This window comes from Rhinolophus sinicus, linkage group LG04 (genome assembly GCF_036562045.2).
Source record: "Rhinolophus sinicus isolate RSC01 linkage group LG04, ASM3656204v1, whole genome shotgun sequence".
In the NCBI taxonomy this organism is placed as follows: Eukaryota; Metazoa; Chordata; class Mammalia; order Chiroptera; family Rhinolophidae; genus Rhinolophus; species Rhinolophus sinicus.
The window spans coordinates 52,687,897-52,714,999 of NC_133754.1; the positions used below are offsets into that span (position 1 = coordinate 52,687,897).

At 44.6% G+C, this 27,103-nt stretch overlaps 1 protein-coding gene across 2 annotated transcripts; it reads right to left on the bottom strand.

The window, feature by feature from the left end:
- Window positions 1-27,103, bottom strand: IRS2 (insulin receptor substrate 2). 2 transcript variants are annotated; one of them, XM_019731068.2, is made up of 3 exons: window positions 22,600-27,103; window positions 11,023-11,246; window positions 1-376 (listed from the first exon to the last, which is right to left on the bottom strand). In XM_019731068.2, exons 1-2 carry the CDS (start codon window positions 26,612-26,614, stop codon window positions 11,038-11,040), a joined length of 4,224 nt encoding a protein of 1,407 aa, XP_019586627.2. In that variant the 5' UTR covers window positions 26,615-27,103; the 3' UTR covers window positions 1-376; window positions 11,023-11,037. The 2 variants fall into 2 exon arrangements, with proteins under 2 accessions (XP_019586627.2, XP_019586628.2); XM_019731069.2 differs by lacking the exon at window positions 11,023-11,246.

Here is a 27,103-nt window from a genome sequence, read left to right on the forward strand (position 1 = left end):
GACAAATTTGCTTTGCCAAAATGAAAATAAGAAGCAATTAAGACACTGGCCACAACTGAAAAGGCCAATGAAAACATCCCATTTTCTTGAGAATAGTTCCTTCGGCAAATTGTGTCAGAAAACAAAACAAAACACAATACAAATAGCACAAGGATGAATGCCCCCTATGGGAACAAGCGCGCGAGGCATGTGTTCTTGCCTTGTTGGTTGGTTCCATGTTTAATAAAGTCACAGATGTCTCAAAACATAGTAATTGCTCAGATCCAAAAGAAAAATTGTAAGCAGCTTCAGGTCAGAAAAAAATGCTGAGCATCTTCTTTTAATGTGATTCTCTGATGTGTGATGTCATGGTGAGAAAGCCAGACAGAGCGTCACTCTGAAAAAGAAAGAAGTCAGTAATGAGTGTCAGGAGAGTTAGAGAAAAGGTCCTTCGTAACCCGCTGTCCCGATCTGTAGCATTTCCATGAAATGATGTGCTTTGGGAAGCAAACATGTATTCATTGTTTTCCCTGGGTAAACTCCTATTCAGTTTCCCTGGAGGCAGAACTATTAGGTTGAGAGTGAGCTGTGAGGTCCATAGAGTGAGGTTCATATTTTCAATTTAAGGAAACTATTCACGTGCTTTTGTGAAGGACATTCCATTCCACTGAAGGACAGGTAGAGACATAATTCTACCCTTTAAAGAATGGGGCTGTTCTAACAAGCAACGCCCCTCTAACTGCTGGGTCTCAGTTCTTCACGTGCACTGTGTGTTTGTGTGTGTGTGTTTGGTTGGGGGTGGAACCACTGCCTTCCTGACAAGGCTACTGATAAGCTTTTTGAAAAAAACATGACACATAGTATTAAAATGTGTTGTAAACTATACCAACTGCGCAAATGTGTATTACAGTAAGAAAGTGGGAGAAGTAATGAGTCCACACTTCTGCCCTCAGAACACCCATCCAATTAGATACTCTATCCTATTCCTAAAATGACCCAAGATTTCAAAAGCTCCTGCACTGACACACTTGTTACATACCCTCCTCCATCTGCCCAACTTCCCCATGTTTCAGGTCCAATAATGTGCTCTCCGCTGAGTGTGGTGCAGACAGAGCATTACACCCCTAACCAGTTCTAATTGCTTCTGTCCTTCCAGACTGCAGACTCAGTCTCTTGTAACCTTTTCCCAGTTTCCAGCATTTTCAGCACTTGATGTGTTCCTTCCTTAAGGGACAAGACCAACTTGGGAGACAGTGACATTTCATAATATTTTACCCTTTTTTAAAAAGCCGCTAGGCTTTTTAACAAAAATGCCAAGTTGCTTGTTTTCATCACTCACCACAATCGCAGCTACCTGATCACATGTGAACGTTGTTGGTCACGCCCTGTCTTAAACGGGTCAATTTTCTTCCTTGCAGTTGTAGGTACATAACCTCCATTTCTGATCATTTAGAATTCTGACCCTGGATGTTCACCATACTCTTGGGTTTACTTTTTTATGAATCTAATTCTTTTGAGTTCAGAGGAATGATCCCAGGAAGAGAGACATTTCCAGTGTGCCCTGTAACCGAGCATGAGCGTGTGAAACCACTCTGCTCTGCATGCCAGGCCGTTCCCTGGTACACACTGGAAGTACAGCATCGTGTGTAGCCAGAAAAACAATAGCCTGTAAGACACGGTGCTGTCAACGTACATCATAAATGTTGCATCTTTTCAGGACTGTGTTTAAAAGTTCCCTACAATGTGACATTTTAAGGCAGTGCTAACTTTATCCCATTAGTTTTAAAAAGCCTTACTTAGGTCCTTCAAAAAAATTAGTAAGTAAACTGTTCTGCAAATGAAACCTAATGGAAAACAGGGCTCAAAGTTTCCTCTGAAGGAAAGTTGTGTCCCCTCCAGCAATTTCATTCATTATCACTGTGATTTCCAGTTCTAAGAGGTTGCAGTGAGAACCTGAACATTTGCATCCCTTAAAAAGCAGACATTTGCTAAAATCCACCTGGATTTGCCTCTCACCCTAAAATGAGTTTTCATTTTGTCACTCAGGCCTTGACTGTGAGACGAATCCCACCACCACCCCAGAATAGGTCATCAAAACCCCGCTGGGTCCGCTTACATAAAGATTTCTATTCACAGTTTATTTTACTTTTACACTAATAATTTGCTACATGTGGCTAAATTGTCTCCTGTTAAATCTAAACCCATTATCTTGAAAACAGCTAAACATGTAAGTTCTTTAATTCCCCAAACTTAAACATACAGTCACATAAACAGAGGGGTTAACTATTGCTGTAAAATCTACTTTCCATTTCCATTTGCAAATCTATAGGCCCACAGCCATTTTCACTGTTTTCAAGGATGCTTTATTGCTATGAAACAAGTCCTATCATTAGATGTTCGTGAGCTCTAATCAAGTCGAACATGTAATTTTATTTTTTGAAGTATGATACAATTATCAAAACCTTAATTTCTATGCATTACATTATGAAAGAAAAGAGTTGATAAAAGGCAAGGAAATAATTCATTCATGCAATGACCTTTCAAGATTTTTCAAAAATTCTACTCTGGTGCAGGGCCTCCCTGAGGCACATGGGATATTGAGGCGTGAGAGAGAGTTCCCGCCAGACTAGGAGTCACGTGACAGTTATTCTGTAGGGAGGGAGTGAAAGCAGCCCTTTCAAATGTGGGCAGCACTCTGCAAACGCCTGGATTGTGAAGGATTGCCAGGCTGCGGTTACCAGCACAGTGAGAAAGCTATTCCAAAGGCTCAACAGAAGTGAGGCTTTCAGCAACCCAGTAATGCAATTTAATGTTGGGACAGTAAGGAACCCACTTCCCCCAAGAGGCCAAGCAGCCCTCTCTGGAAAGGAAGGGGCAGGAACATGATCATACATGTGGGCCAGTGAGGAAGCTCAATGCATGTGTGTATGTACACACACACACACATGCACACACACACACACACACACACACACACACACACACACACACACGGGCTATCACAGGGAAAGAAATGTTTGTGGCACGTGGGATACAGTAAGAGGATGGCCACCAGCTCAGAGACAGCTGTCTGGGCATGAGGTATGCAGTGCTGCCAACACATATTTAAATCTATAGATGTACACTAGAGCAAACACAATGTGGATGCAACCTGTCTCCTATTAGGTTATAAAACAACTGCTTTCCATGGACACCTCCTGTCACAGCAAAGGAAGAGAGAAGAAACCTGTGGGCCTCCTCATGGCCTGTGGAACTTCAATCCACGCCACCCAGCAGCCAGCCACTGAAACACCTGCAGTTTACTATGGACTCCTTGGACATCCTCCCCCACTCCACACGCTCAGCCAGTTCAGGGAGCCAGTGCCACGTCTTAGAAGTAACCCACCAAACATAAACAGAGCTAGCCATCAGAAACAATTCCTATGGAGGTACAAAAGGAGGAAAGCAAGAAAAAGGCTGTGGATACCTCCAAATCAGATGGGGATGACTATGATTTGCTAAGCAAAAGGACTCAGACAAAATCTATGGAACGTAAATGCCAAGAATGCACAGAGGAAAAAAAGGGGTCCATTTTAGAAATCGAATTACAATGCTTAATGTGTTATGGAAAGAAGGCCCAAGACAGAAGCTGTCCATCTCAGCTGAGGTCTAAGACACCCTTTCCAGCCTAGCGAGCCAGCTGTGAATCTCCGATGCACATGCCAGCAAGGGTTCTGAACTAGGACCACAAGGAGGGAACCAGATGACAGGAAACGTGGCGTGGAAACTAGTCAGGAAAGATGCGTGGGCTAAAAGCACTAGCGCACGTGCTGTCACTCAAGCTGGCTCTCAGGAGTTGGACTGGGTGTCATCAAACACAGAAGGCCACCTGGAAACCACTCCTGAAGGGGAAGGAGGCGGGAGCTGGAACCTGGAAATATGAACACTGTTTGCCTTTTTATTGACTTACTTTTGAAGTAAGTTCAATTATCCCTCCCTCCGAAAATTAATCTAGTTCATCCAGACTAGGAAAAAAAAGCCTTCCAACACCACTAATCTGACATCCTCAACCTTTAAATATTTATGCTTCCTAATGATGAGGTTCAAGCAAAATTTTATTTATTATCTATGTTAATTCTAGCAGAAATAAAGAACAAATGATTAATTTTGGGATCACTTCACGCTGAATACTCTTAAGATGTGAAACATTCTTTGAACATGTTAGGTGCAGCAGCAAAACAAAAAAGAACTATAGCAAGAAATCACGTGTTACTCATGAATGCAATTACTGAAAAACCTATACCAATTCTGCTCCTAGAGGTAATGCATCTAAAAATAATTTAAACTTATTGATACTCATTGAATCTGTCATATAATTACACACTGTACTATTCTGTAGCTCATACATTGCTTTGTAAAGAAACCCATTCACAAAAGCATTGATCTAGACTTACTTGATGAAAAAAACCAAAAAACTGTCAGTAAAAAGATTAAAGTTGTTCCATATGACAGGTCATGCAGGCCAGCTATTCCCCGTCTTTCATTTGCTCTGTCACATATGACAAATGATGTTCACATGAGGGATACAGTCCCATGTACCAGTTATCATGATTCCCTGGTGACTTGCGATAATTCCATGCCTTTTTTCTTCCATTTAAAAGAGCAATCAGAATGCAAATGAGCAAGAGTACAGGTGGGGTCCGGTAAAGACCTCGCTTTCAATTTGCTCTGCTTTACAAAAGGAAGGAGCAAGGAAGGAAGGAAGGAGGGAGGGAGGGAGGGAGGGAGGGAAGGAAGGAAGGAGGGAGGGAGGGAGGGAGGAGGAGGAGGGAGGGAGGGAAGGAAGGAAGGAAGGAAGGAAGGAAGGAAGGAAGGAAGGAAGGAAGGAAGGAAGGAAGGGAAGGAAACAAATCACTGAAAAACTCTGACATTAAAACAAGTGGGAAGCTCCCTTATTCTGGATAGCAGAAATGTCAAAACACTGACATGTCATGCCACCTGTGAGCGGGGCTCCATGATTCCAGTAATATTAGTGGAAAATACAGTGAACATCAGGTCTAGAATGTAGGGCCTCATGTAGGCCCCCTGTGGAGCCCAGTGCAGTTTCATGCGCACCCCCCCATGTACACAGGGTCTCTGAGGCACAGCTGAAGGGAACGTGGCCTCACAGGCCTTTGGTGAGCAGCACTGGACCAAACAGTGCAAATCCATTTAGTAGGTAAAAATAACTTACCATTTTCAGGCATATCTGAATTAAGAGTGCTACAAATATTGATTTGCATGACAAACAGGAACAATATACTTTTTAAGATTAAAGTTTATGTTTCTAGTATCAACTATGATTAAGGAAAAAAACAAACTCTCCTGTGAGCCCAAACATGTCCTTCAGGCTCATTTAGACTTTTTGTGTTAAACACAGAATTACGGGAGAAAATACACTTTTCAGTTACATGAGAAATTCCTAGAAAAATAAACCTGATAATTCAGTATCTCCTTACTTTACTAAAAGCAAAGTACTCTCAGGACGTACAAAAAAAAAAAAAAAAAAAAAAAGGTAAGGTCGGGTATGATAACAAACAAGCCAGAGATTCTGAGAAAATAAGAAAAACGGTCACTTGGACTTTTCTTTTAAATTGAAAAAAAAAATCACCTATGGAAGAACAAGTTCCCCAGGACAAATGGGGGCAGTACATTATTACTTCACCAACCCTACTTGTGAAAGATTTAAAACTTTCTTTTATATGAGCTCATCACTTCCACTGACAATTAAAGTCATTTCATTCTGAATGTTTGTTATTAAAGAAATTTCCGAGCATCAAGTTGTAACTTGATGTTAACGACACAACATGAAACAGGATGAGACAATCTAATTTTCGTATAAGGCTGGGGTTAATAAAAGGTATCTCTTTTTCTTTGGCTCCTGTGTAATCCATCACATAAGACTTTGTCTTAATCACCAAAGACTAGGGCAACCAGGCCTCCTGGCCTGTTAACGACGGTACTTCAAACTTTCTCCACATAATCAGTTTCACAGTGACCCGTGTTAATTTTAGAGTGTATAGCCTCAGCCAACTTTATATCATAATACTTTTAAGTATTCATTTCTTTTTTGTGCTTGTTACTAAAAAGCATGACACGCATATCCTATCAACTATTCTTCTATGGCAAAGGCTCATCGCCACAGCTGCAGCCACAGTGCCCAATGTCATAGGAGAAATATTGATTATTCTTCAGCACAAACACCCAAGAGGCAAAAATGCCCCCTGAATTGCTGGGGGACTCTTCTCTTCAATTTTGAAATATTAGACCTTTCTAGGTAAAATCCAGAGGAGGGAGCATCAGTGATTTGCCCAAAGCCTACTAGCTGGTCAATAGGAGAGTCCTTAACTTCTTCCAGAACTTTCCTCACTGCCATCACTGTCAATTTCTGGAAATAATGAAAGGGGAGTGCAACTGGGGCTGGAATGGGGAAGAGGTTTGGAACTTTCACTTGGGGACCCAGAGTTTAAACTTTTACATAGTACCATTAGCTCTTTCTAAAACTCTCCCAATGACACCGAATACTGCACAGACAATGAATTTCTGCTTTGTGCATCTGTCTTCCTTACAAGTTGAGGAGTTAGTTGGACTATGCCTGTCCCCAGCATCTGGCACAGTGCCTGTCTGGTCCTTATAAAGCTTTGTTGCATTAAACCGAAATAAAAACCCATGTGGTTTATGCCATTTCTCATAGACAGAAAAGCTAAATAAAATCTTCTAAAGGAGAACAAAACTTTAGAACTGTCTGAAGCCCAAGAGAAAAGACCTCACATGAGAGTGGAATTCTAAAACAGAGGTCAGCAAAGTATGGCCAATTTTGGCCCATTGCCAGTTTCTGTAAATAAAGTTTTATTGGAACACAGCCACATGCATTCATTTGCACATGACTGCTTTCACAGTTTAACAGTAGAGTTGAGTGGTTGTTACAGAGACTATATGCCCCACCACATAAGTAAGACAATGAGGAGAATGAAGGGCAAATTTGTCAAAATAACACTGCATGTTTCCATCTGTATGTTACACCTGGAGACTAACTGATACCCCCTTTGAAAATTATCTGCACGCTTACTTACGTACATTAGAAATGCAATACTATCTACTAAAAACCATGCGATCCAATTACAGACCCCACTGAAAATGAGGAAGCAAGTCATGAAATCATTTATGAAGCCAGCACACTTTTTGAATTAATTTCCTTTACCTATGGTTCTTCTATGTGCTTTTTCATGAATAACACAAAAGTACTAAATAACTCTGATTATTACTAAATATATCCTACACTACTACTCTCAGCTTTACAGAGGTCAACTTATAGACATTAGATCTGCAATTCAAAAGGGCCCAAATCTTTTCTCAGGTCATTTGAGAATGTGAATATAAGCATTATGTTTCTAACCTACAATATGGTAATGTAATATTTAAGGCAATTGAAAATAGCTTGCCTTAAAATTGCAAGTATCCTATGTACAGTGTAATTCTTCCCTCAGATTTAATACATTATTTATAATTTTCTATTGATGTAAAAAATATGTCTTTTATGTACACTATAAAATTGTTTATGTTGCTGAAGTTCTTGAACCTAAATTGTATGTTTTTCCTATGAAAGTAACGTAGAGTAACAATTTATTCAACATACATCAATCCCCAGTAGCCTGTTGTTATATATCATTACAAATAGATCTTTTTTCCTTCAAATATTTAAGAGTGGCTATTACTTTTTTTTGGTTTTGTTTTAGTTTTATGATTCAATTCCTTTTTTGTTTTTACCATTGACATTGAAATGAGCATTTTCTGGAAGTCTGAAATTATGCCCAATACAACTCAATTATGAGGCATAATATCACTGAATAAGAAACATACTCATGAGTATAGTTAAAAAGGGATAACTTTGGGATTCAAAATATCCTCTGGTTTTCTCATTTAACAAAAATGCAGTAATTTGAAAGTGTATAAAAATAGGTGTAGTGAAGTACAGCTTTCATTGCAGAAAAACAGAAAAAGGTTAAAGAAAAAAGGGAAAAATTGTGCAATCGATTGCCACTCCCTACGCCAGTGACAGGGCCACCCCGAGCCAGTGACAGGGCCATCCTCCTTCTAGACACTGAGATTCAACAGGCCACAAACGTGAAGTGGCCTGAGCAGCCTCTGCTTTTAAACTGTAGGTCAATTTCCTTCCCATCTGAAACATCTGCATAATACAGGACGTCAGCTTTGCCTCTTGGGAGGAAGAATATATCTAATTTCAAAGGCCTTGTGCAAATGGGCACCCAGCCTTTAGGTGCAGGATTTACCAGTAAGATCAAGGCTGAAGGTCAAACCCTATTCAGGAATTGCAGTGCACACTCTCTAGTCCTCATTCCCACCATCAGCCATCTCAAACGCATTCCTGGGAGCTTAGGAATGACTCAGGGCAAGCTGCCCCCACGCCTTAAAACCACATGCCATTCCCATGGCTCAAGAAGACGTAGGTGTGGAAAGCCACTGGCCTCACCAGTTAGGGTCCTGGGGCAGCACTTACCAGCCTGTTCTCTCTTATGAAAATGGGGACATTCTCCTCCTGCTCTGAATTTCTTACTGGGTCATTGTGAAACTAACAAATGAGACTTTATGTATAAAATGTATAAATCTATATAAACAATACATATATAAATTTTTTTCATATGCCGAGAAGCCCATGCTACTGGCATGACTTGTATCTTGTGGTTGGATCCCTTTGCTTTCTTCACGCACCTTTAAATGATGTACACATGTAACCACACGTTTTGTTTTGAACTACAAAGACTTCTGAAGCCCGGGCAGCCCCTCGCTGCCAAGCTGAGCCTGCTCCTCCCACCCTGCTCTTCAGCTAATTTGTGGAGCCACAGCCGTGGTCTCTCCGAGCACATGTGCCATCACAGCTTTTCCTTCATTCAAAATTATATCCATGAATGACATCATGAACAATTGCAAATTCAGCAGCAAATAATCAACTGACGAATACACAAAAACAATGGCAAATAGCTCCTGGAATAAAATGAATAAACTTGTTTTAATTGGATAGAAGCAGAACAGAAGTAGAATTGTTTTCCTGGGGGTAACTCTAGGCCATTTACAGCTAATAGTTCTTAAAGGCTGCACAAAGTGCCTTGCCTAGCTGCTTTCTTCACACCCTGGGGATGGGACAAAACGCCCGGACAGGGGTCGCATGTGTCCATGTGCAGGCAGCTGCACCATCAGAGAATGCATAAATCCCTCTTTATGTCGCATGTGACCAGTGAGCGTGAGGCGTCATTAACTAGCTGGGCTCAGATTAGTCGGGGCCACAGGCTAGTCTGTTCTCTCTCGTTTATACACAAAGGTGAACCGAAACGGAGATCGGCATTTAGATTCCCCTGCAGGTGAGAGACGTAACTGGTCCATGTCCATTTATGAAACGTGCATTTTCCTCACAGACAGGCTAGAAGGAGAGTAGGGTCCTTTACACGCAGTGCACTAGCGTTGCTCAAGTTTTACACCCTGAGCTCCAAACTCACTCCATTAGCGTATTCTTGTTGAGGTGGAATCTCTATGAAATATATAGACTAATAAAGGACCTATTATTTTAGTTTCCAAATCAGCTGAAGAACCAAAAATCAATTTGTTGTACAGCCTGAGTTTAGCACCTCTTACAGGAATGCAGAATATTCGGGACGCTCCAGGTCAGTGAGAGTTAGGAATAAGAGGTCACACATGTCACTAAACCAGCTCCAAGAGGTTTGTCCAGGGTTTGTCCTGGGAGAGGGTCTTTTTTTTTTTTTAACAAATGAGGGCACTGTGTTCCCTAGAAGACACAGAACCAGATAGCAGCAGCCATCCCCCCCACAAGCTGGGAAAGGCTCTCCAGTATGGCCTTGGCAGGCCTGTGTCTAAATCTCTCCACCCTTGGGTTTTTCCTTTTAAAAATAAGGAAAGTAACAAACAAGAACTTGCCCTCCAAGGAGGTTCTGAGGATTAAACGCCATTGTAAAATGTTTTATAAATTATCAGGTGCTTTACAAGTTTGTTTGTGTAATCAAGTCTGCAAGTCTATGACTAAATACTTATACTTGGATTTCGTTGTTTATCTTGTGAAAATTTCTGGCTGTCTTCCCCACTTTAATTATATCTCAGTGTCTTTATTCCACTAGAAAAAGTTTAGGTATTTTTTTCACATTTTATGTACCATATTTGAGGAGGAAATTCAAGAATTGACACACACCTCACTAAGAAAAAAAAAAAAGACACTATGACCGAATTAAGATGACTCCAGTAGAAAAGTTTTAAAATTGCTCTACATATTGTTCCAAAGAGACTACAGTTCCCTTTTGCACTATCGATATGAACTAACGTCTTTACAATGGCACCCCAGGCCCTACACATCATAGCCCCTTGTTACCACCCTCACTTCACTGTGACTCTCTCTCTTCTCCCTGTTGATCAGCCACATGGGTTTATATTCTTATCCTGGAACTACTGGCAATCTTCTGCCCCAGGGCCTTTGCATGGCTATTCATTCCCTTTGCCTATATGGACTCTTCCTCTAAATATCTATAAGACTTGCTTCCTCACCACTTTCAAGTTGTCACCTTCTTCTTTCTCTTTCCTGCTTTATTTCCTAGAGCATTTATTACCACCTTCGTGTTCTGAACCCATTCCATATTAAGCTTATTTCCTATATTTCAAAGTTAGACATGAAGACTCTCTACCTTCTGTTTTCTTTTTAGCTTGGAAACCAAATCTTTCTTACTAGTCTGGACTTCAATACTTTTTGAGTGGGTGAAATATTTCAAAATGTATTTAACAACTGGCATCTTTGTAATGAAAAATATGAAAATTTAACAATTTGGGTAAATATGAAAGTTGAAAGGAAATCTAACTCCTTCTGCCTGTCCCTCCTGCCTCACGGCCCATCCTTCTACCCTCCCAAGCAGTCCTTAAGTGAAGTTCCTGTCGTTTCTTGTTTGTTTGTTTGTTTTCTGGAAAGAATAGATAAAAGGTGGTAAAAAGTAAGAACGACAGGAAACTCACCTGGAACTGACTCCATCAGCCTGATGGGTTGGTAACCCAGAGCTGCCCAGCCAAGTGGGCCTGCCCTCCTCTGACAACAGTGGCCACTGTGGCAGAGGGCAGAGGGTCCAGCAGCGGCAGGTTTTCAGAGCAGGAGGCATTAAGGGTGGAGGGGGCTGATGGTGGCCAGGAGGCCTCCTCCGCACAGGAGGAGAAGGGGGTCTTCCTGGATAGATCATGGATGTCTGTAAAAAGGACGGGATACACACTTTAAAAAAAAACTTTAAAGCCACCTGCATGTCATCATAGGTGTGTCTTAAGAAAACACAACCTTATTTGAAATTATTAGGACGACTAAAAAGTAAGCAATTTTGAAGCATAAAATATAAAAAGAGCTATGATTATATTCAGTGTTTGTGGATTACTTATGAGGAAAGTATTAACTAAGATCTAAATGTTTCCTTTTTATGGAAGGATAGTCGTGCAAGCAGCTGTATTAAACACATGTAAAATGTGAGCTTTCTCACATCTATAGCTATGAATGCACAGGGAGAGGTTCTGAAAGAAGCGGTGAGTTCACAGGAAGAATTCATATCACACAGATTAAAGAGGGAGCATTGTTTTAAAGCAACAGTTAAGGATAAGCTGAAAAGACTCAGAAGGCACAGGAAAGGAGACCAATATCCTAGCACTGGGAAGTTTCTGGAATACTACCAGTGCCAACAAAGACTGCCTGTGCACAAAGACACACACTGGGATAGTTATGAGGCCAGGCTGCCAAGAGCTTAGAGTAGGCTAGCATCTAGGAGCTGGACCCCCGCAAAATGAAATCTTTGGTTTCTCAGAGCAGAAAACTGATCTGGAAATTGGGCCTCATTGGATGCAGCCCTAGTGTGTGGGGGGAGGGGGCTACACCTTTGAGTGGTTCCATCAGAATTTTCCAGCAAGGACACCCACAGTCCCAGCAGGGACATCCATGCTTTCTTTGTCTTCGGCCAAGAATGCCTGAAGAATGGGCATCTGCTGAAGGACTGAGTGGCTGCCCAGAAAACTGCTTGTGTGGGGTGCTGTCCAAGTTGACTATAAAGGCACCGAATGGACAGAAGCCTGTTTCCGATTTCCCCTGTATCTCCCAGAACACCCACTCCTGTGCTGGAACACCATGAACTCTGAGTAACTTGGTTGGCTTATAACTGTCAGCTGTCTTCCAGCTTTCGGACACTGCTGAAGACCCCATCAATTCTGAACACTCCAGCTGACCTGCCAGGACTCCAGAGTTGCGAAGATGAATTCTTATCACCTAGAGTTATTCTAAGAACTTAATTAAATGCTCCATGCTGGGGAAACTTGGATATTTTACCACAGTGGTTATTTAATTTGTAACTAAGACTGCTAATAAACCAGCACTCCTGATAAGCTAAACTGCAAATAATGATAAGAAAAACAGAATTAAGGGGAGTCAGTTCTACTGCATCCTTAAAATTTTGATATGACCCTAACTACCAAAATGTCATTTGGAAGCTACATAAACTTTAAACTTTAAAAGAAGATGCTGATTTAAAGTTTGCCAAATTAAAATCTAAAGAATGTTTAAAAATTCATTAATGTTTATAGTCATAATAGTTTATCAGGCTTTCATCTCTAATATTTCCACACCATTCATTATTAAAGTTTTAATTTTTGTTTTTGTTTATTCAACCAGTTCAAGTTAATTTTCTGAAAATGACTATACAATAAATTCACACTCCTGGATTGAATAATATCCTAAGGAAGGAAACAAATACAGATTTTCCAGTTTTGCAACTACTATATTTTGCTAAAGCACACCTGAATATATTCAACTGAACTGTATATTTACTAGAAGTCTACTTGGAGAAGTAACAACAGTTCTTTGTAGAAGTTTCACCAAACTTATTTGATATATATAACTGGAAGAGCATGTGAGTAGCTTATGGATTTCTTTTCTGTTTCATTTGCATAAGTGTTATTTTAGGTCACTTTTATGCTGGAAAACAACAACAACAAAAAACCCTGCTATCATAGAAAAATAAAATAGAAGCGTAACATGGCCTCAAATACCTTTAGTAATTTATTTATTTTTCAAATGCATCCAGGCTGTGGTGTAAAACAACTAACCACTAAAACCTTCCTGTCTAGGATTTGTCTGTTGTCTTAGAAGCCCAGGAGCTCCGTGCCGTCCACAGTATGTCAGAGTGCTGGAACCTCTATTTCTGATCCTCACACAAAATCAAGCTGCTCACCACACTTTAATCCATGCCATGCTTAATCCTGCTTATTGTCTGGAGTTCCTCAAGTATTCATTGCATCATTCTTAAATTTAGTAAGAACATCCTGGCCTATTTCCAAACTTCTCCCCCTACCGCACTTTCCCCCCAATTCATCCCTCCACCAAGCAGCTCGGGAAGCGCGGAATAAGGCAAGGGAAGTAGAAGGCCCCCCATGGGCATGAGCTGGGCTCTGGCAGGGCAGCGGCTGGGTGATGCCACTCACGTGGTGGTTTGGGGGTAGCATGTACAACAGAGAATTCACAGGCATCAGATGGTCACTGACTTCCGTCCCTATTTGCAATGACTTCCTACCACCAGCCCTGGGAAACACAGCCAGTGCTCAATTCCCAGGTCCTCAGAGGAAGGCACGATTTCACAGAAGGGATCCAAACCTCACCCAGGGGGAAGCCTGCAGGATTTACTTATGACGACTCCCTACACAGCACATCAGAATCTTTATCCAGTCAACTTTTCTACCTAACTTGGTAGGTGCACAACAGACCCAATACTGTAAGACAGGGTATTCTGAACTTTGCTTTCTTCTTAACTTGAAAAGCAGTTTCATCACTCTATTAATCCCCGATAGAAGGAAAAGGCCTTCCCCTATTTTGTTTACCCTGTGCAGCAGACAGTCTCCACTCGGACAGGTGTCAACAGAAATGCTGGGTAGATGACCTGTGCTCATTGCTTACCATGGCAGGCGCCCAGCCCTGAGGCTGCCATCTACTAGGAGAAAGTACTCTCTCCTAGGATGCTGGAGAAACTGACAGCTAATGGAAACAAAACCCTGAGAGTTACCCGCACGTGCACCAGGCCATAGATTCCCAATGACACTTTTGAAAAATATGGATAGCTTATGCATTTTATGTTTGCATACGTCTTCTTTATTCTTTTGAATATGGGGTTGTAGTCATATCACTAGAAAGGTAGCACCTTCTGAAAAAAAACATTTTCTCTTCATATAAAAATCCGGTTAAGTGTTTTTCTTAGAAACAAAAGAAAAGGATCTTTAAAACAAGAAGAGCACTGGTGAAAAACTCTACTCCCCTGAAGATTACCACCTAGCAACAACTGATTAGTTACTTAGAGGTCCTTGGGCAAATTCTAAACTGGTTGGTTTTCAAATAACTCAACATTAAACAGGTGAATGACTCATATCTTAGCAAACTGTTAATGGACTGATTCATAATGAGGAGTGTATGATATTCCACTTACAGAATAAAACGTACTTTAAAGACAACTCAAGCAGTGACGGAAACACAAGTTGACGCCTTAGCTACCAGATCAGTGGACCAGGAGGAATTAATCCACAAAGAGCAAGAAGTTAACATTTTCCCAAATAGCTTTCAATCTGAATTATCCCAAGAATTTTCCTCCTCCATCTTCTTCTTCTTCTTCTTTCTCTTCTTCTATTTTTTGTACAAGTAAAGCACATGATCTTGAATGTTGACCAAACCTTCACTCTTCTGCCTCGTCAGTGACACTGCCCACATGGTCGTCAGCAGCTGTATTTCCCGGATGTACAATCTCCTTATTTAGGTGCCTCTGCATGCTCTATTTCTGCCCACTAGCATACCCAGTCTATGCATGAAGCAATCTACTGAAATGTTACAAAGTGAGAAGACCATGCCACTTTTCCAAATACTAGATTGTTCTAGAGAGAACAGGCCATATCCTGGGAAAAAGTTATTCATCAGTACACAAAAGACTCAGAGAGACAGAGCATTCTCTATTCTTTCTTGATAATATTTACAAACTTCTCTACCAACTAATTAAATCAGTGACCTTGGAAATGATGCCCCACCTCCCTCAGGCTCTGTTTTCACAACCTTAAATAAGTTACATTATACAATGGTTCCCAACCCTTTTCCCTCCAAATGACCTTATATATTTTTGATTGTCACCACACTACATGGAAAGAGTTTTAGTGTATTTGGTGGTGGTGATGGGAAGTTCTGTTATCAAGTAGGATATACAGTTTTCTTTACTAAAACAAAAATGGGGGAAGGAATATAAGTTTTCCACTTGGCAGATTACGAGAAGTCCAGGAAGCAAGGCTGGAAAAGCCCAGAACAGATGACCAACCAACTTGATTCAACCCTAAAATTCACTGACAAAACGAGAGCCTTGAAAATAATATCAAATCCTAAGCTCTTCAAACTCGCAGGTGTAAAAACTGGTTAAAAAACAAACAGGGTTTTCCTCCAATGTCCAGTCTTACTGCTTAACTGTCCCCATTTTACTCTAAATGAATAATGTATGGAAGAGAAATTAAGTAACTATCACCCAAGTGAAATAAAACACAAACTGTTAACTTGAAAGTTGCCTCAGGTGGAGTTTATTGATAAAATCTTAAATGCAACTATTGTATCTGAGCTTCCAAAGCAGACACAATTTGTATCCTATAAAAAGCACTAGCTGGGGAGGGGAAGATGGTACCAGGTGGAAACAAAGGAAAATGTTGGTAAAATGGCATCTTTCTGTGGTTCAACCCAACATTACTCCTTTTGACCCAGGAATCCTGGGCCAGTCACTGGTCCTCTATAAGCGGTAGGTTCCTCATTTCAAAAAAATGGGGATCCAGATGGCCCTGCCTATGTCATAGGGCTTTGGGAGTATTACATGATACTATATGTATAAAAATGTCTTGGCACTATGAAGTGAAGAAAAAAAACACCTTTTTAATTATAAACAATTCTTTTGATCCAAAAGAGAGAGGGGCTTACAATTGTCTTCCAATATTGATCAGAATAATGGTTACATTTTCATCAGCTCCAACTTCATTAGCATTCTTTCAAAATCATTCATTGCCCATCAATTTTGGGGGTTAGTTACACTTATAATTTGGAGGCAAAAGATAGACTGATTTAAGTAACTACTTTTAAATGTGCATGGAAAGGCATTATGTCACTATTTTTAAATTTGTATAAAAAAGGCCTATGTTACATTGACAAATATTAAAGATTATGCATTAATACTATGCAAACGCACAAGTTATTCATAAGATAAAAATATGGACTTTAAGGTAACAATTAAAATCACATAATATAATGCACTCTATCATAAGACTTCTTTTTACACATTGAAAAAATTGCAATTTAATTCTACACCATAACAATGCACTGAAGTATCTGTACCAATACCATATGGATGGATTAAAGTCACAGTAAGACTATAATCACTCGAGCACACAACATTGTTCAGTATTTGAGTTTCAATACAAAAAAATCTACATCAAGCCTCCTGGAGCACGACTGGTTGAGATGTTATAGAACAGCACACACACACACACACACACACACACACATTTATTTCTAGAAAATCCGATACTCTTTAAAATGAGTACTAACCAACCCAGTGCTTACAGAGCACTATGCATGTGATCACTTATCTTTAAAGTATATTACAAATCACAATATTTGACCAAATATTCCCATTTTCACTAATGGGAATTTTCAGCCCAACAAGGAATATTTTATAAATCTTGTCTGTGTGCATAAATATTGCAGATAGCATTAATAAACTGGGCCAAATTTGAAGATACATTTGCCTGATCAAGTTTTATAAAGTTTCTGGACATGTAAAAGTGACTTTCTGCAAATTTAGTATTTTTCTAGCCCAACAGAAAAGAAATCAGAATCTCCAAATTGACTATTTTATCATTTGTGAACAGGCAGCCTGTATGTTTTAACTAAATTCTACTTCAGCAGAATTCAATGAATTCAGTTCTAATACAATGCAGAAAACTATTCTTGGCATTATTTGCATCCACAAAGCAAAATGCTAGTATACATCACATACTCTAACTCTCTCTAGTCAGGACTTTCTTCTGTGCCTTTTAGTTTAGTGCAGTTAATATGTCTCTGTAGCTATCTAGAAAGAAATCGAATAATCTGTAGCAATTATCAACCTCAGCATTTCCTCTGCCTTGAGTGATGACTTCACCAGTTCTCATCACAAAAAAAATCTACCACTCAATTCTATCTACAATAATCTACCTTGAACGATTCAAAACAACCATTGCAATCTCAAAGAACACGCTCCAATTAATAAAATTAACACAGAAAGAGTGTCCCCATTTTAATGTGGCTAGCTAGCACTGTTGTCACAATACCTGCCACCTGATAACGTGAACTGACTGATAATTATGGAAGTTCCGAAATGTTTTTCATTTGTTTATTAAAATGCCAACATGAAAATGCCTTGCCCATCTTGGATAGAAATACACATTCAGCTCATGTCTGTAGTCGAGTCTACAGAGAATCCACCTTCTGTCGTGGCCTCTGAACAACTGGCTTTGGGGCAAGGCACAGGGCTTTGCGTCCCTCTGAGTGTTTCCCCCACTCTACTTGGCAATGCAGATAAAAGAGTAAAGTTACATTTTCCCTTAAGTTTCTAAGGTGAAACGGGAACACTTGATTCTGTGCTACCCAAAAAAACAAAACAAAAAAAAAAACCTCTCCACTTGCCAAATCTGATACCAAAAGTTAACTAGCTCTTGGAACTATGCTTCTACAGAAAATGCATTAGTGGGAATTTGAACAGAAAACCCATTATACACGTGCTATTGCTAAAACTTCTGCAAGTCCCCCTTTCCAGAAGAAGATTCATTTTAATACTAACAGTTCTAAAGAATATGAAACATTAATTATCTATTAAAAGTCCTTTTTGGGGGAAGTGGGCATATGAAGAACAAAATAATAAAAAACTACAGGTTTTCCTACCGTGTTTGACAAATCAAAACAGTGCTGGAGTGACCACCCTAATTAAACCAACTGCAAAGACTGAAACTACAAGGTTGAACAATGGATGATTCAATTAGTGAACTGTTAAGGGTTCTGTTTTTCTTTAAATGTATCCCCCATTAAGAGACAATACTGTAAATTTAAGCAAATGTATATTGTAATTATACATTTTCATCTTGACAATCTCTCTTAATATATAATACAAACAAATCAAAAAAGGTAATCAAAAGTAGTTTTAATACAGTTTCAGGATTGGGATGCTATTTTCCTTAATTGTTAGTTTACTATGTAATTTAAAACACTATGGTACTATTGATTATTATCTATGAAAAAAATCTCAAGTTAAATAAAGAGGGAAAAAACAATGGAGACTGGAGAGGAACGAGCAATCAAGCAGAAAAGGCAGGCATTTCTTAAGAAGGTATTGGCTCTACTTTCAAACCACTATGAGTTTTTTGTTTTTTGTTTTGTTTTGTTGCTTTTTTAATTTAAGAACCATTTACAAGTGTCTTTCCTGTATATGCTCACAGTTTCAAGGTGACCAGCATCAATAGCGGCACTGGATTCATTTGCACAATTCTTTACAAGAGCTTAACCACTCTCAATGTTTACTATCTCCTAGACCTCCCAGTGGTCCTGTGACACAGAAGGGAGAGACTTATAATTGGCCCATTTTACAGACAGAGAAAGTGAGAAAGAGGCATTAAATGGCTTCCCTCTAGTCACACAATAACTCATTAAGATCAGCAACTAGAAACCTGGTTTCCTGATTCCTGGTTTAGTGTTCCACACACTATGCTTCCTTCTGCAAAGCACTATTTTTGTCAAGGTTTCTCTTTCAATAAAGGAAATAGAACAAGTCATGTGACTTTCATTCACTAAAGCCTCTGTGTATTTTCATTAGAACCTTAGTTGTCTGTTACTGGGAATAGGGTGGGAGTAGTGTATATTGTTATCTTATTATGACAAGAGCTAGCCAGCTAAAGCAGAAAAGCATCCACAACAGAAAAAATAAAGGGTATTGGTTTGTCAAGCAATCTCAATGAAGTTCTAAAAATGTTCAAGTTCTTTGTTTTAAGACTTCAACAGGCAATATTTTTAAACATAAATTGTGATTGTTGTTCCTGTGGAAACATTTCTCTTGTTCCACAATTCTTTTATCATAGGATATGAATAACTAGTCTTTTTACCAAATAAAACTTAAATATAGATGCTTTCAGTGGCAATTCCTATCTAATCTGCCTTGTACACACATAAAAACCAATTTTAGAATTAAATTCCCACTAAAAAGCAACACTAAAATAGCCTATTTTATGTATGCACCAATCTATAATCATAACACAAAAATATATAAAGTTAATTTTAAAAAGCAGTTTAAAGTCAGTAACATACCTCCAGTTTCCCAAAAAGACACCATCAGGTTGGTTAGATTTTTCTACACACACACACACACACACACACACACACACACAGACACACACACAAAACACATGGTAAGTAACCTTCCCCTATGCCCAAATGAGCCATAATTTAGAGTTAAATTTTTATTTATTTTCTCTGTACACATACCTATACCTATATAGGCTTTGGTGTTGAAACCCCACCCCCATTCCCAATTCTCGCGTAAACAACTATCAAACACTGCTGCAATCTAAGTGTCACCACTTATGCAAATACAAAACACTACCCAAGTGACCCCAAATTATTCTGTTTCAGCATAACCAATGAAGTTTTTCCATGCAGAACCCGAGAAGCTCGATGTGGAAACATATGCTCCTTCTGAGAGCCCGAGCAGTGCATGCAATGACCCGGGAAATTCTTTTTCTTCTATTTCATCTTCAAAGAAATGCTTTGCAAGTCTTCCTTCTAGAATCATTCTCTCAAAGAATACTTATCTCCTGTGAGCTTTTTATTTATGAGCACCCCAAACAAATGTCTATGGTCATACGTGAGTTAAATAAAAGAGGATATTCATTTCGAATTTCTAAATGTTCTCTTTCTGGCTTCACAGACCACAATTTAGCTCCCACATTAATTAGGATGACACCCTCGTCTTTCCTATTCTACTGTTCTCTGTGTTCTAATGAGTTTACAAGACATTCATTTACCATGCAGTCCTTTTTTTTAAAATGTGGTTTTGGCACAATGGATCGATTACAGTTATCTATTTTGCTTAAAAAGAGCTTTTTTCCTTCTTAAAAGGGTGTTTACCATCATGCTACACAGACTTTGGAAAAACAGCAACCAAAAACGATCTCTCATCTTTGTTCAGCCACCGTGAAACATATAAACTGCTGTTTTGATTTCAGAATCCTGAATCCTATAGGTTGAAAGGAATTTTATACTGGTGGGAAATCTTAAACAAAACAAGCTAAATTGGGTCTCTAACCAAACTTATCTCTTGCAGTTTAAAATTTTCCCTAGTCTGAAAAGGGCATTATATCATACATGAATCACGTTTCTGAATGTATCTATGTTATCAGAAAGGTCTTGAATCCTTTTAGGCCTGTAGGCGCAAACTCCGGCTCACTCCTCCTGTTACTGCAAGAACCCACTCCTGGGGCCCTCCTGAATCCAGTCCAGGTTTTTACTGCCTACTCCGCCAAAAGCAGTAAAAGGTGTTATGTTCTCAGACTGTTTTTCTGATTAGAATCAGATTTCAGTAAAATGTACTTTCATGTTCACTATAGCATATACCCATTTGGGCATACCAAATAAATCTGTGTATGTATTTTTTCCCCACTCAATCTAGTTATGCTGGTACATTTATGTGGTCTGTGTCTTAGACAACAGTTAATCCTCAACTCCCTGATACACGAGCAATTTTTCGGATGTACCTGTAGTGCTTATTTATTGTAACTCTAAGCAAAGTGACCTTCAGCTGAGAGTCATCATTTATGGGACACATTCTTACAACTTCCAACTGATTTCATTAGATGCTGAAGCACCAAACCCCTGATAATTTTCTGTGACTCTTTTCATTTTTTAGTCTATGATTTTAATAAAAACATAAATAGCTTTTCCTCTATTATATTAGAGTAACAGGGTATTTATTTACCCTACAGCTATAATTTTAAATCCCGTGGATATTATCAAACATACGCTGCATTTAGACAGTACTAAACTGGTCTGTTTACTTTAAGAAAAGGCATAGGGATCTCCATGGCACCGTGATCACCTCCTTGTAACCCTGGCACACTGTTGACCTTAGGCCAGCATCTAGGACAGCATTCAGTTAACACTACCCACTACTATGTGTTGTGGTGCTCACAGAGCCTCTGCCTTACTGTCAACACTGCACAGAAACAGCTACAAAACTAAAGAAGAAACTCTCTTGAATTGAATGTTTACCCCCCCTCCCCTCGCCCCCTTATACTTCCTTCTCTCCTCTCATCACTCAAAGTTTGAGACAGTCAGAATGCACCACCAGCTGCAAAGCAAGCAGTCTGTCTCTCCTCATGGATATTTGATGAGAATGTGAAGAACAATACGGGGCACAATCCTGTCCAATTATTCTTGAAAAGCCCCATGTTGTTGTCTTTCATTTGTTTTGTCTAAAGCACTGATTCTAAATCCTGCTGTACATTAGCATAACCTGGACAATTGAAAAATGTTCCTGCCTGAGCTGTGCCCATTGGATGCTTCCCTTGAATGTGTCTGGGGTGAGGCTTAATGGGTAATTTCTCAAACCTCCTCAAGTGGGTCTAACCTGGGGCAGGGTGTTCAGAGGATGGTCCCCCAACCAGCAGCATCAGCACAATCTAGAGACTTCTTAGAAATGCACATTCTGGGCCACACCCCAGACCTACTGCATCAGAATCTCTTTACGTAACCCAGCCATCCAGGTTTCAGCAGACTCTCCAGGTGACTCCCAGGTATGTTCCAGTTTGAGAATCACTACTTTTAAGCTGTGTTGAAGCAGTGTTACCATCTCAGCCCCTCAGGAGGAAAAGAATGTCTGATGGAACAACAGCTCCCACAATTTATGTATAAACTGTAAATGGTGAACTGTTCCCTTTAGAAGCCATGAAAATGGATGCTTATTTCCTAAGTGACTTTCGGGCCTGTTTTTATAAACTTTGAGGCTCAGCAAGAATCAGTTTGGACTCAGCTCCAGGAAAACAAAGAGAAAGGTGAAGGCTACAGCCTGGGAGCAGTCATAACTTCAGGGTCCTTCCTAGCAGAACTTTCCCACCTCGCAGATCAGCAAGACAATGCTTGCCACCTCCTTGGAGTGGCTGACCTGGGGAGCACATCCAATGCTAACAGATGGGAAAAGAAGAGCTGTGGGAAAGAAGAAACGGGTTGGACCAAAGAAACAAAATATACTCTCCTGAGTCAGGAGCTTCATATTCAACTCAAAGACAACTTGACTGCTCTTGGCAAGGTCTTTGGGGAAAGAGAACACAGGAGCCATAAGTAAAACAAACAAAAAAACCCAAGAAGCCTGAGCCAATATTTTGGCATTTAGGTCAAGGTACCAAAGAAGGGAGGAGAAGTGAACCCAGTCACTCACCCACTTTCCCACCCTTCCTCCCACTAGCCACAAGGTCAAAGGGCCTCACCTTTCACAATGGTGGCCTCCTTCAGGTGATGGGACAAGAAGTCAATGCTGGCATAGGTGTTGGCGGAGGGCAGGGCACCAGGGCCCGAACCCCCACACACCCCACTGGTGCTGTTGGCCCCCACAGCGCTGATGAGACCGCCGAGGCTACGGGTCCGGCCCCAGGCGCTCTTGTCGCCTGGCTGCGGATGTGGATGCTGCTGCGGATGCGGGTGCTGCTGTGGGGGCGGCGACAGTCCTGGCTCATCCCTCACGTCGATGGCGATGTAGTTGAGGCCATTCTGGAAGCCGGCAGAGGTCTCCCTGCGCATTGGAGAGCCACTTCCCCCAGGGCAGCCAACCAGGCCTCCAGGCTGACTCGGTGTCCATGGCCGCCCCTGCTGGGGAGGCGGTGGCTGCAACTGGCGGGGGGATGTGGGGGCCTCGTCGCCCCCACCGAGGACGCCACTGCCACCCCCTTCGCTGCTTTTCCTGAGAGAGACATTTTCCACGGAGGCTGAGTTGTGGCGCTTCGAGTTGTGGGCGAAGGACGGGGACACGGGGGTCACAGTGGTGGTCGAGGAGAAGGTCTCGGAGCTGTGGCGGCGGCGGCCCCCCTGCGGGTCTGCGCGGATGACCTTGGCTCCTCGGTGTGGGTCTGGGGGCTGGCCAGCTTGCAGGAAGGCCTCAACCCCAGACACCTGATCCATGAGACTCAGCCTCTTCACGCCAGATGTGGGGCTGGTCACGCGGGCACCTTCCGGCTTCGGGGGAGCCACGATGGGTTGTGGCGGGGTGGCAGCCACGCCAAAGGCCATCTCGGTGTAGTCACCATTGTCCCCAGTCTCCGAGGACGAAGAGGAGGCAGCGCTGGGGCCCTGGGACGTGGATGCTGCAGGCAGGCGGTACAGCTCTCCTGGGGGGGGCGGTGGCGGCGGCTGTGGCTGCAGGGAGGAGGAGGGGGCGGCAGGGCGTGGGGGCAGCGGTGGGTACCGGGAGGAGGCCTCGGGGGACAGGAGGGCATCCAAGGAGCCCACTGGGTCCCCGCTCTGGATGCCCGGCTTGGGGGACTTGGGCGAGCTGAAGTCGAGGTTCATGTAGTCGGAGAGAGGGGAGCGCTGCCGGCTGTCGCTGCTCGTGCCTGGGGTACCGGAGCCCAGGGATGAGGCTGGGCTGCTGGCAGACAAGAGCGAGGAGGAGGAGGCTGCCGAAGTCAGCAGCGGAGGGGCAGGTGGCGACAAATGTGCCCCCGCCTCGCCAAAGTCAATGTTGATGTACTCGCCCGGGCTCTTGGGCTCAGGCGGCAGAGGATACTCGTGCATCCTAGGCAGGGTCTGAAGCCCCTCCAGGGACAGGCGCGTGGGCCGCACTGCCCGGCAGCGCTGGTTCAGGAAGCCTTCTGGGCGGCCACTGCCGCTGCCACTCAGTCTCCCAGGCGAAGGCACTACAGAATGAGGAGGCTGGGTGTGGCCACCGCCACCCACCCCAGCCACGAAGACGCTGGCCGACGGTGTGGTCCCCGAACTGGCCTGTGGCTCCAGCCTCTCCTCTTCCAGGATGCGCCCCACGGGGGAGCTCATGAGCACATACTGGTCATTGTCCCCATTGCAGGTGTAGGGAGCCTTGTAGGAGCGGGGCAAGGAGCTGTAGCAGTAGCCAGGGACGCCCCTGAGCATCTCCCCACCGCCATGCAGGGCTGCTGAGAAGAAGTCTGGCGGGGTTCCCGATGTGCCCGCGTCGCTGGGGGACATGTTGAGGTAGTCCCCATTGGGAAGCAGCTTGCTGTCTGTGTTCTCCATGGACAGCTTGGAGCCACACCACATGCGCATGTATCCACTGTCCTCGGGGGAGCTCTCCGCTGGGGAGCTAGCCTTGTAGCTGGCCCCATTCACCGGAAAGGCCCTGCTGGCCACAGAGGCAGGCGCTGGCACTGCAGCTCCCGTGGGGGGCAAGGCCACAGTGGCAGCCCGTGGCTGCAGGATCTGCTTTGGGGCAGACACGCTGGTGGGGCTCATGGGCATGTAGTCGTCACTTTTGCAGCTGCCACTGCCACCACCCATGAGGGCTACACCAGGGGTCATGGGCATGTAGCCATCGTCCGTGCCCAGGTTACTGCTGGAGCTCCTATGGGACCCAATCTCAATGTCGCCGTAGTCCTCGGGATAGGGGTGGTAGGCCACTTTGGGAGAAGACGCGGGGCAGGACGGGCAGAGGCGGCCAGAGCTGCTGGAGAAGGTGGCCCGCATCAGGGTGTATTCATCCAGGGATGCGGAGGAGGGCTGGGGCACCGGCCGCTGCCTGGCAGGTGTGGTCAAGGAGTAAGTCCTCTTCCTAAGCCCTCTGTCCAAGTCCTGAGCTCCGTCCCCAGAGACGCGACGGTAGGGACGGCCACAGTGGCTCAGGGGCCTGTCCATGGTCATGTACCCGTACAATTCGCTCCCGCTGCCCTCCCTGGCCGGAGGTGTCTCGGCAATGGACTCAGGCGTATTGCTCCTGTGGCTACAAAAAGCTCTCAAGTCCCCAGGGCTGGAGCCATACTCATCCAGGGACATGAAACCGGGGTCACTGGGGGAGCCAGAGGCTGAGGCGCTGCCGCTGGAGGGCCGCTGGCCCGCATGATGGTGCAAGGGGTGCTGCAGGTGCGGGTGCGGGCCCGGAGGCGGCGGGTAGGAGCCAGAGCCGTGTCCGCTGCTGGACGACAGGCTGCCGGGGCTGGTGGCAGCCGGGGGCGAGTGCGCCACCGGCATGGACATGGAGCGGCTGTGTTGCAGGGCGCCCCCTGCCGGCGCCAGAGTCACCTTGCTCGCACGGCCGCCGCAGCCACCACTCAGGGTGTGCGAGCGACTCAGGGGCGCGCGCACCGGCCCGGGACTCAGGGGGCTGCCCGCCACCGACACAGGCCTGCCGCCCGCCGCCCCAGTCCCCGCCGCCGCGCCGCCGTCGCCCTCGCTGGCTGTGCGCACCCGACAGGAGCTGCACTTAGCGGCCGGCGGGGTGGCAGCCAGGCTGTCGGTGCGCGAGCGGCGCACCAGACCCGTCTGGCTGGGGGGCAGGTTAACCAGGTGGTGGTGGCGGCGCGCGCCGGGGACGCTAATGGGGTGCGTGGCCGACGAGCCCGACGACTGGCTCTTGCTGCGCGGCCGGAACTCGAAGAGCTCCTTGAGCGCCTTCATGGCCTCCAGGATGGTCTCGTGGATGTTCTGTGCCACCACTGAGTCGTCGGCCTGCATCCACAGTTCGCCGGGTCCCGTGACAGCCGAGCGGCCCACCTCGATGAAAAAGAAACTGTCCGAGTGGCCGCAGCGGCGAATATTCATGAGCTGCAGAGTCACCGACGGCTGCTCGCAGTTGAGCTTCACGAAGCCGATGGTGCGCGCCGACAGGCACAGGCGGTACACGCCTGTCAGGTTCTTGCTCTGGCCCAGGCCCTTGGGCTTCAGGTTCACCTGCCATACCTCGCGGTAGGCGGCCGTGGCGGGTGCCACCAGCCCGTAGCTGTCATCGGCGCCGGCTGAGCCGCCCAGGACTCCGGGCAAGGCGCTGCAGGACCCGGCAGTGGCGGCAGTGGGGGGCGCGTCGCCGGCACCCGCGCGGCCCTCGCTGACCAGGTCGGTGAGCGCGCGGTACCAGCCCTCCTGCTCCTGCTCGTTCTCGGCGGCCACGGCGAAGTACTCGTCCTTGGTGTAAAGGGCGATCAGGTACTTGTGCTTGGCGTCGGCGCGCTTGTTGATGTTCAGGCAGCAGTCGAGAGAGATGACCCGCTTCGGGGCGCTCGCCTTGCTCCGCCACTTCTTCTCGCTTTCGTAGTACTCGAGCCGCGGCGGCAGCGGCGCCGGACCCCCGCCCGCTGTCGCCGTTGCCTCGTCGCCGCCCGCGCCGGGGCCGCGCAGCACGAAGAAGCGCTTGTGTCCATGCTTCTGCTTGCGCAGGTAGCCGCACTTGCGCACGCTGTGGTTGTTGTTGTTGTTGTTGTTGTTGAGGTTGGGGCCGTCGCCGCCCGCCGGCCCAGGGGGGACATGCAGCGGCGGGCTCGCCATCGCTGGCACTTCAGGCCGCGCCGCCCGGCCCGGCGTGAAGGGGCTCAAGGGAGCGGAGGGGGTGCGGGCAGGGGCGGCTCCCTCCACCCCTGCTCGCCCGCCGGAGCCCGCGTCCCTTGGGCCCAAGAGGTGGGGAAGGTTCGGGGAGGCCCGCGGGGGCCGGTACCGCGCGGTGGCGCAGCGCCCTCCGCGGCCCCAGAGGATGCCCAGCGCCGGCGGTGGCCGCCCCCTGGCCCGGCTGCCCGCAGCCGCTGCCTACCGGGCGGCGCCTGGGGACTCGCTGGCTGAACCGAGAGTCGGGGGTCCCTGAGCCGCAGAGCCGAGCCTAAAGCACGCGCGGCCACACAGGTCCTGCCGCCGCACCGCGCTCTGGTGTGCCGGGGTGCGCCTGGGCACTCAAGGTCCGTGCCGCCGCCGGAGCTGCTGCTGCCGCTACCGCTGCCAACGGCGACCCGGGCTCGTCGCGGTCCCCGCCGCACAGTGAGTAAC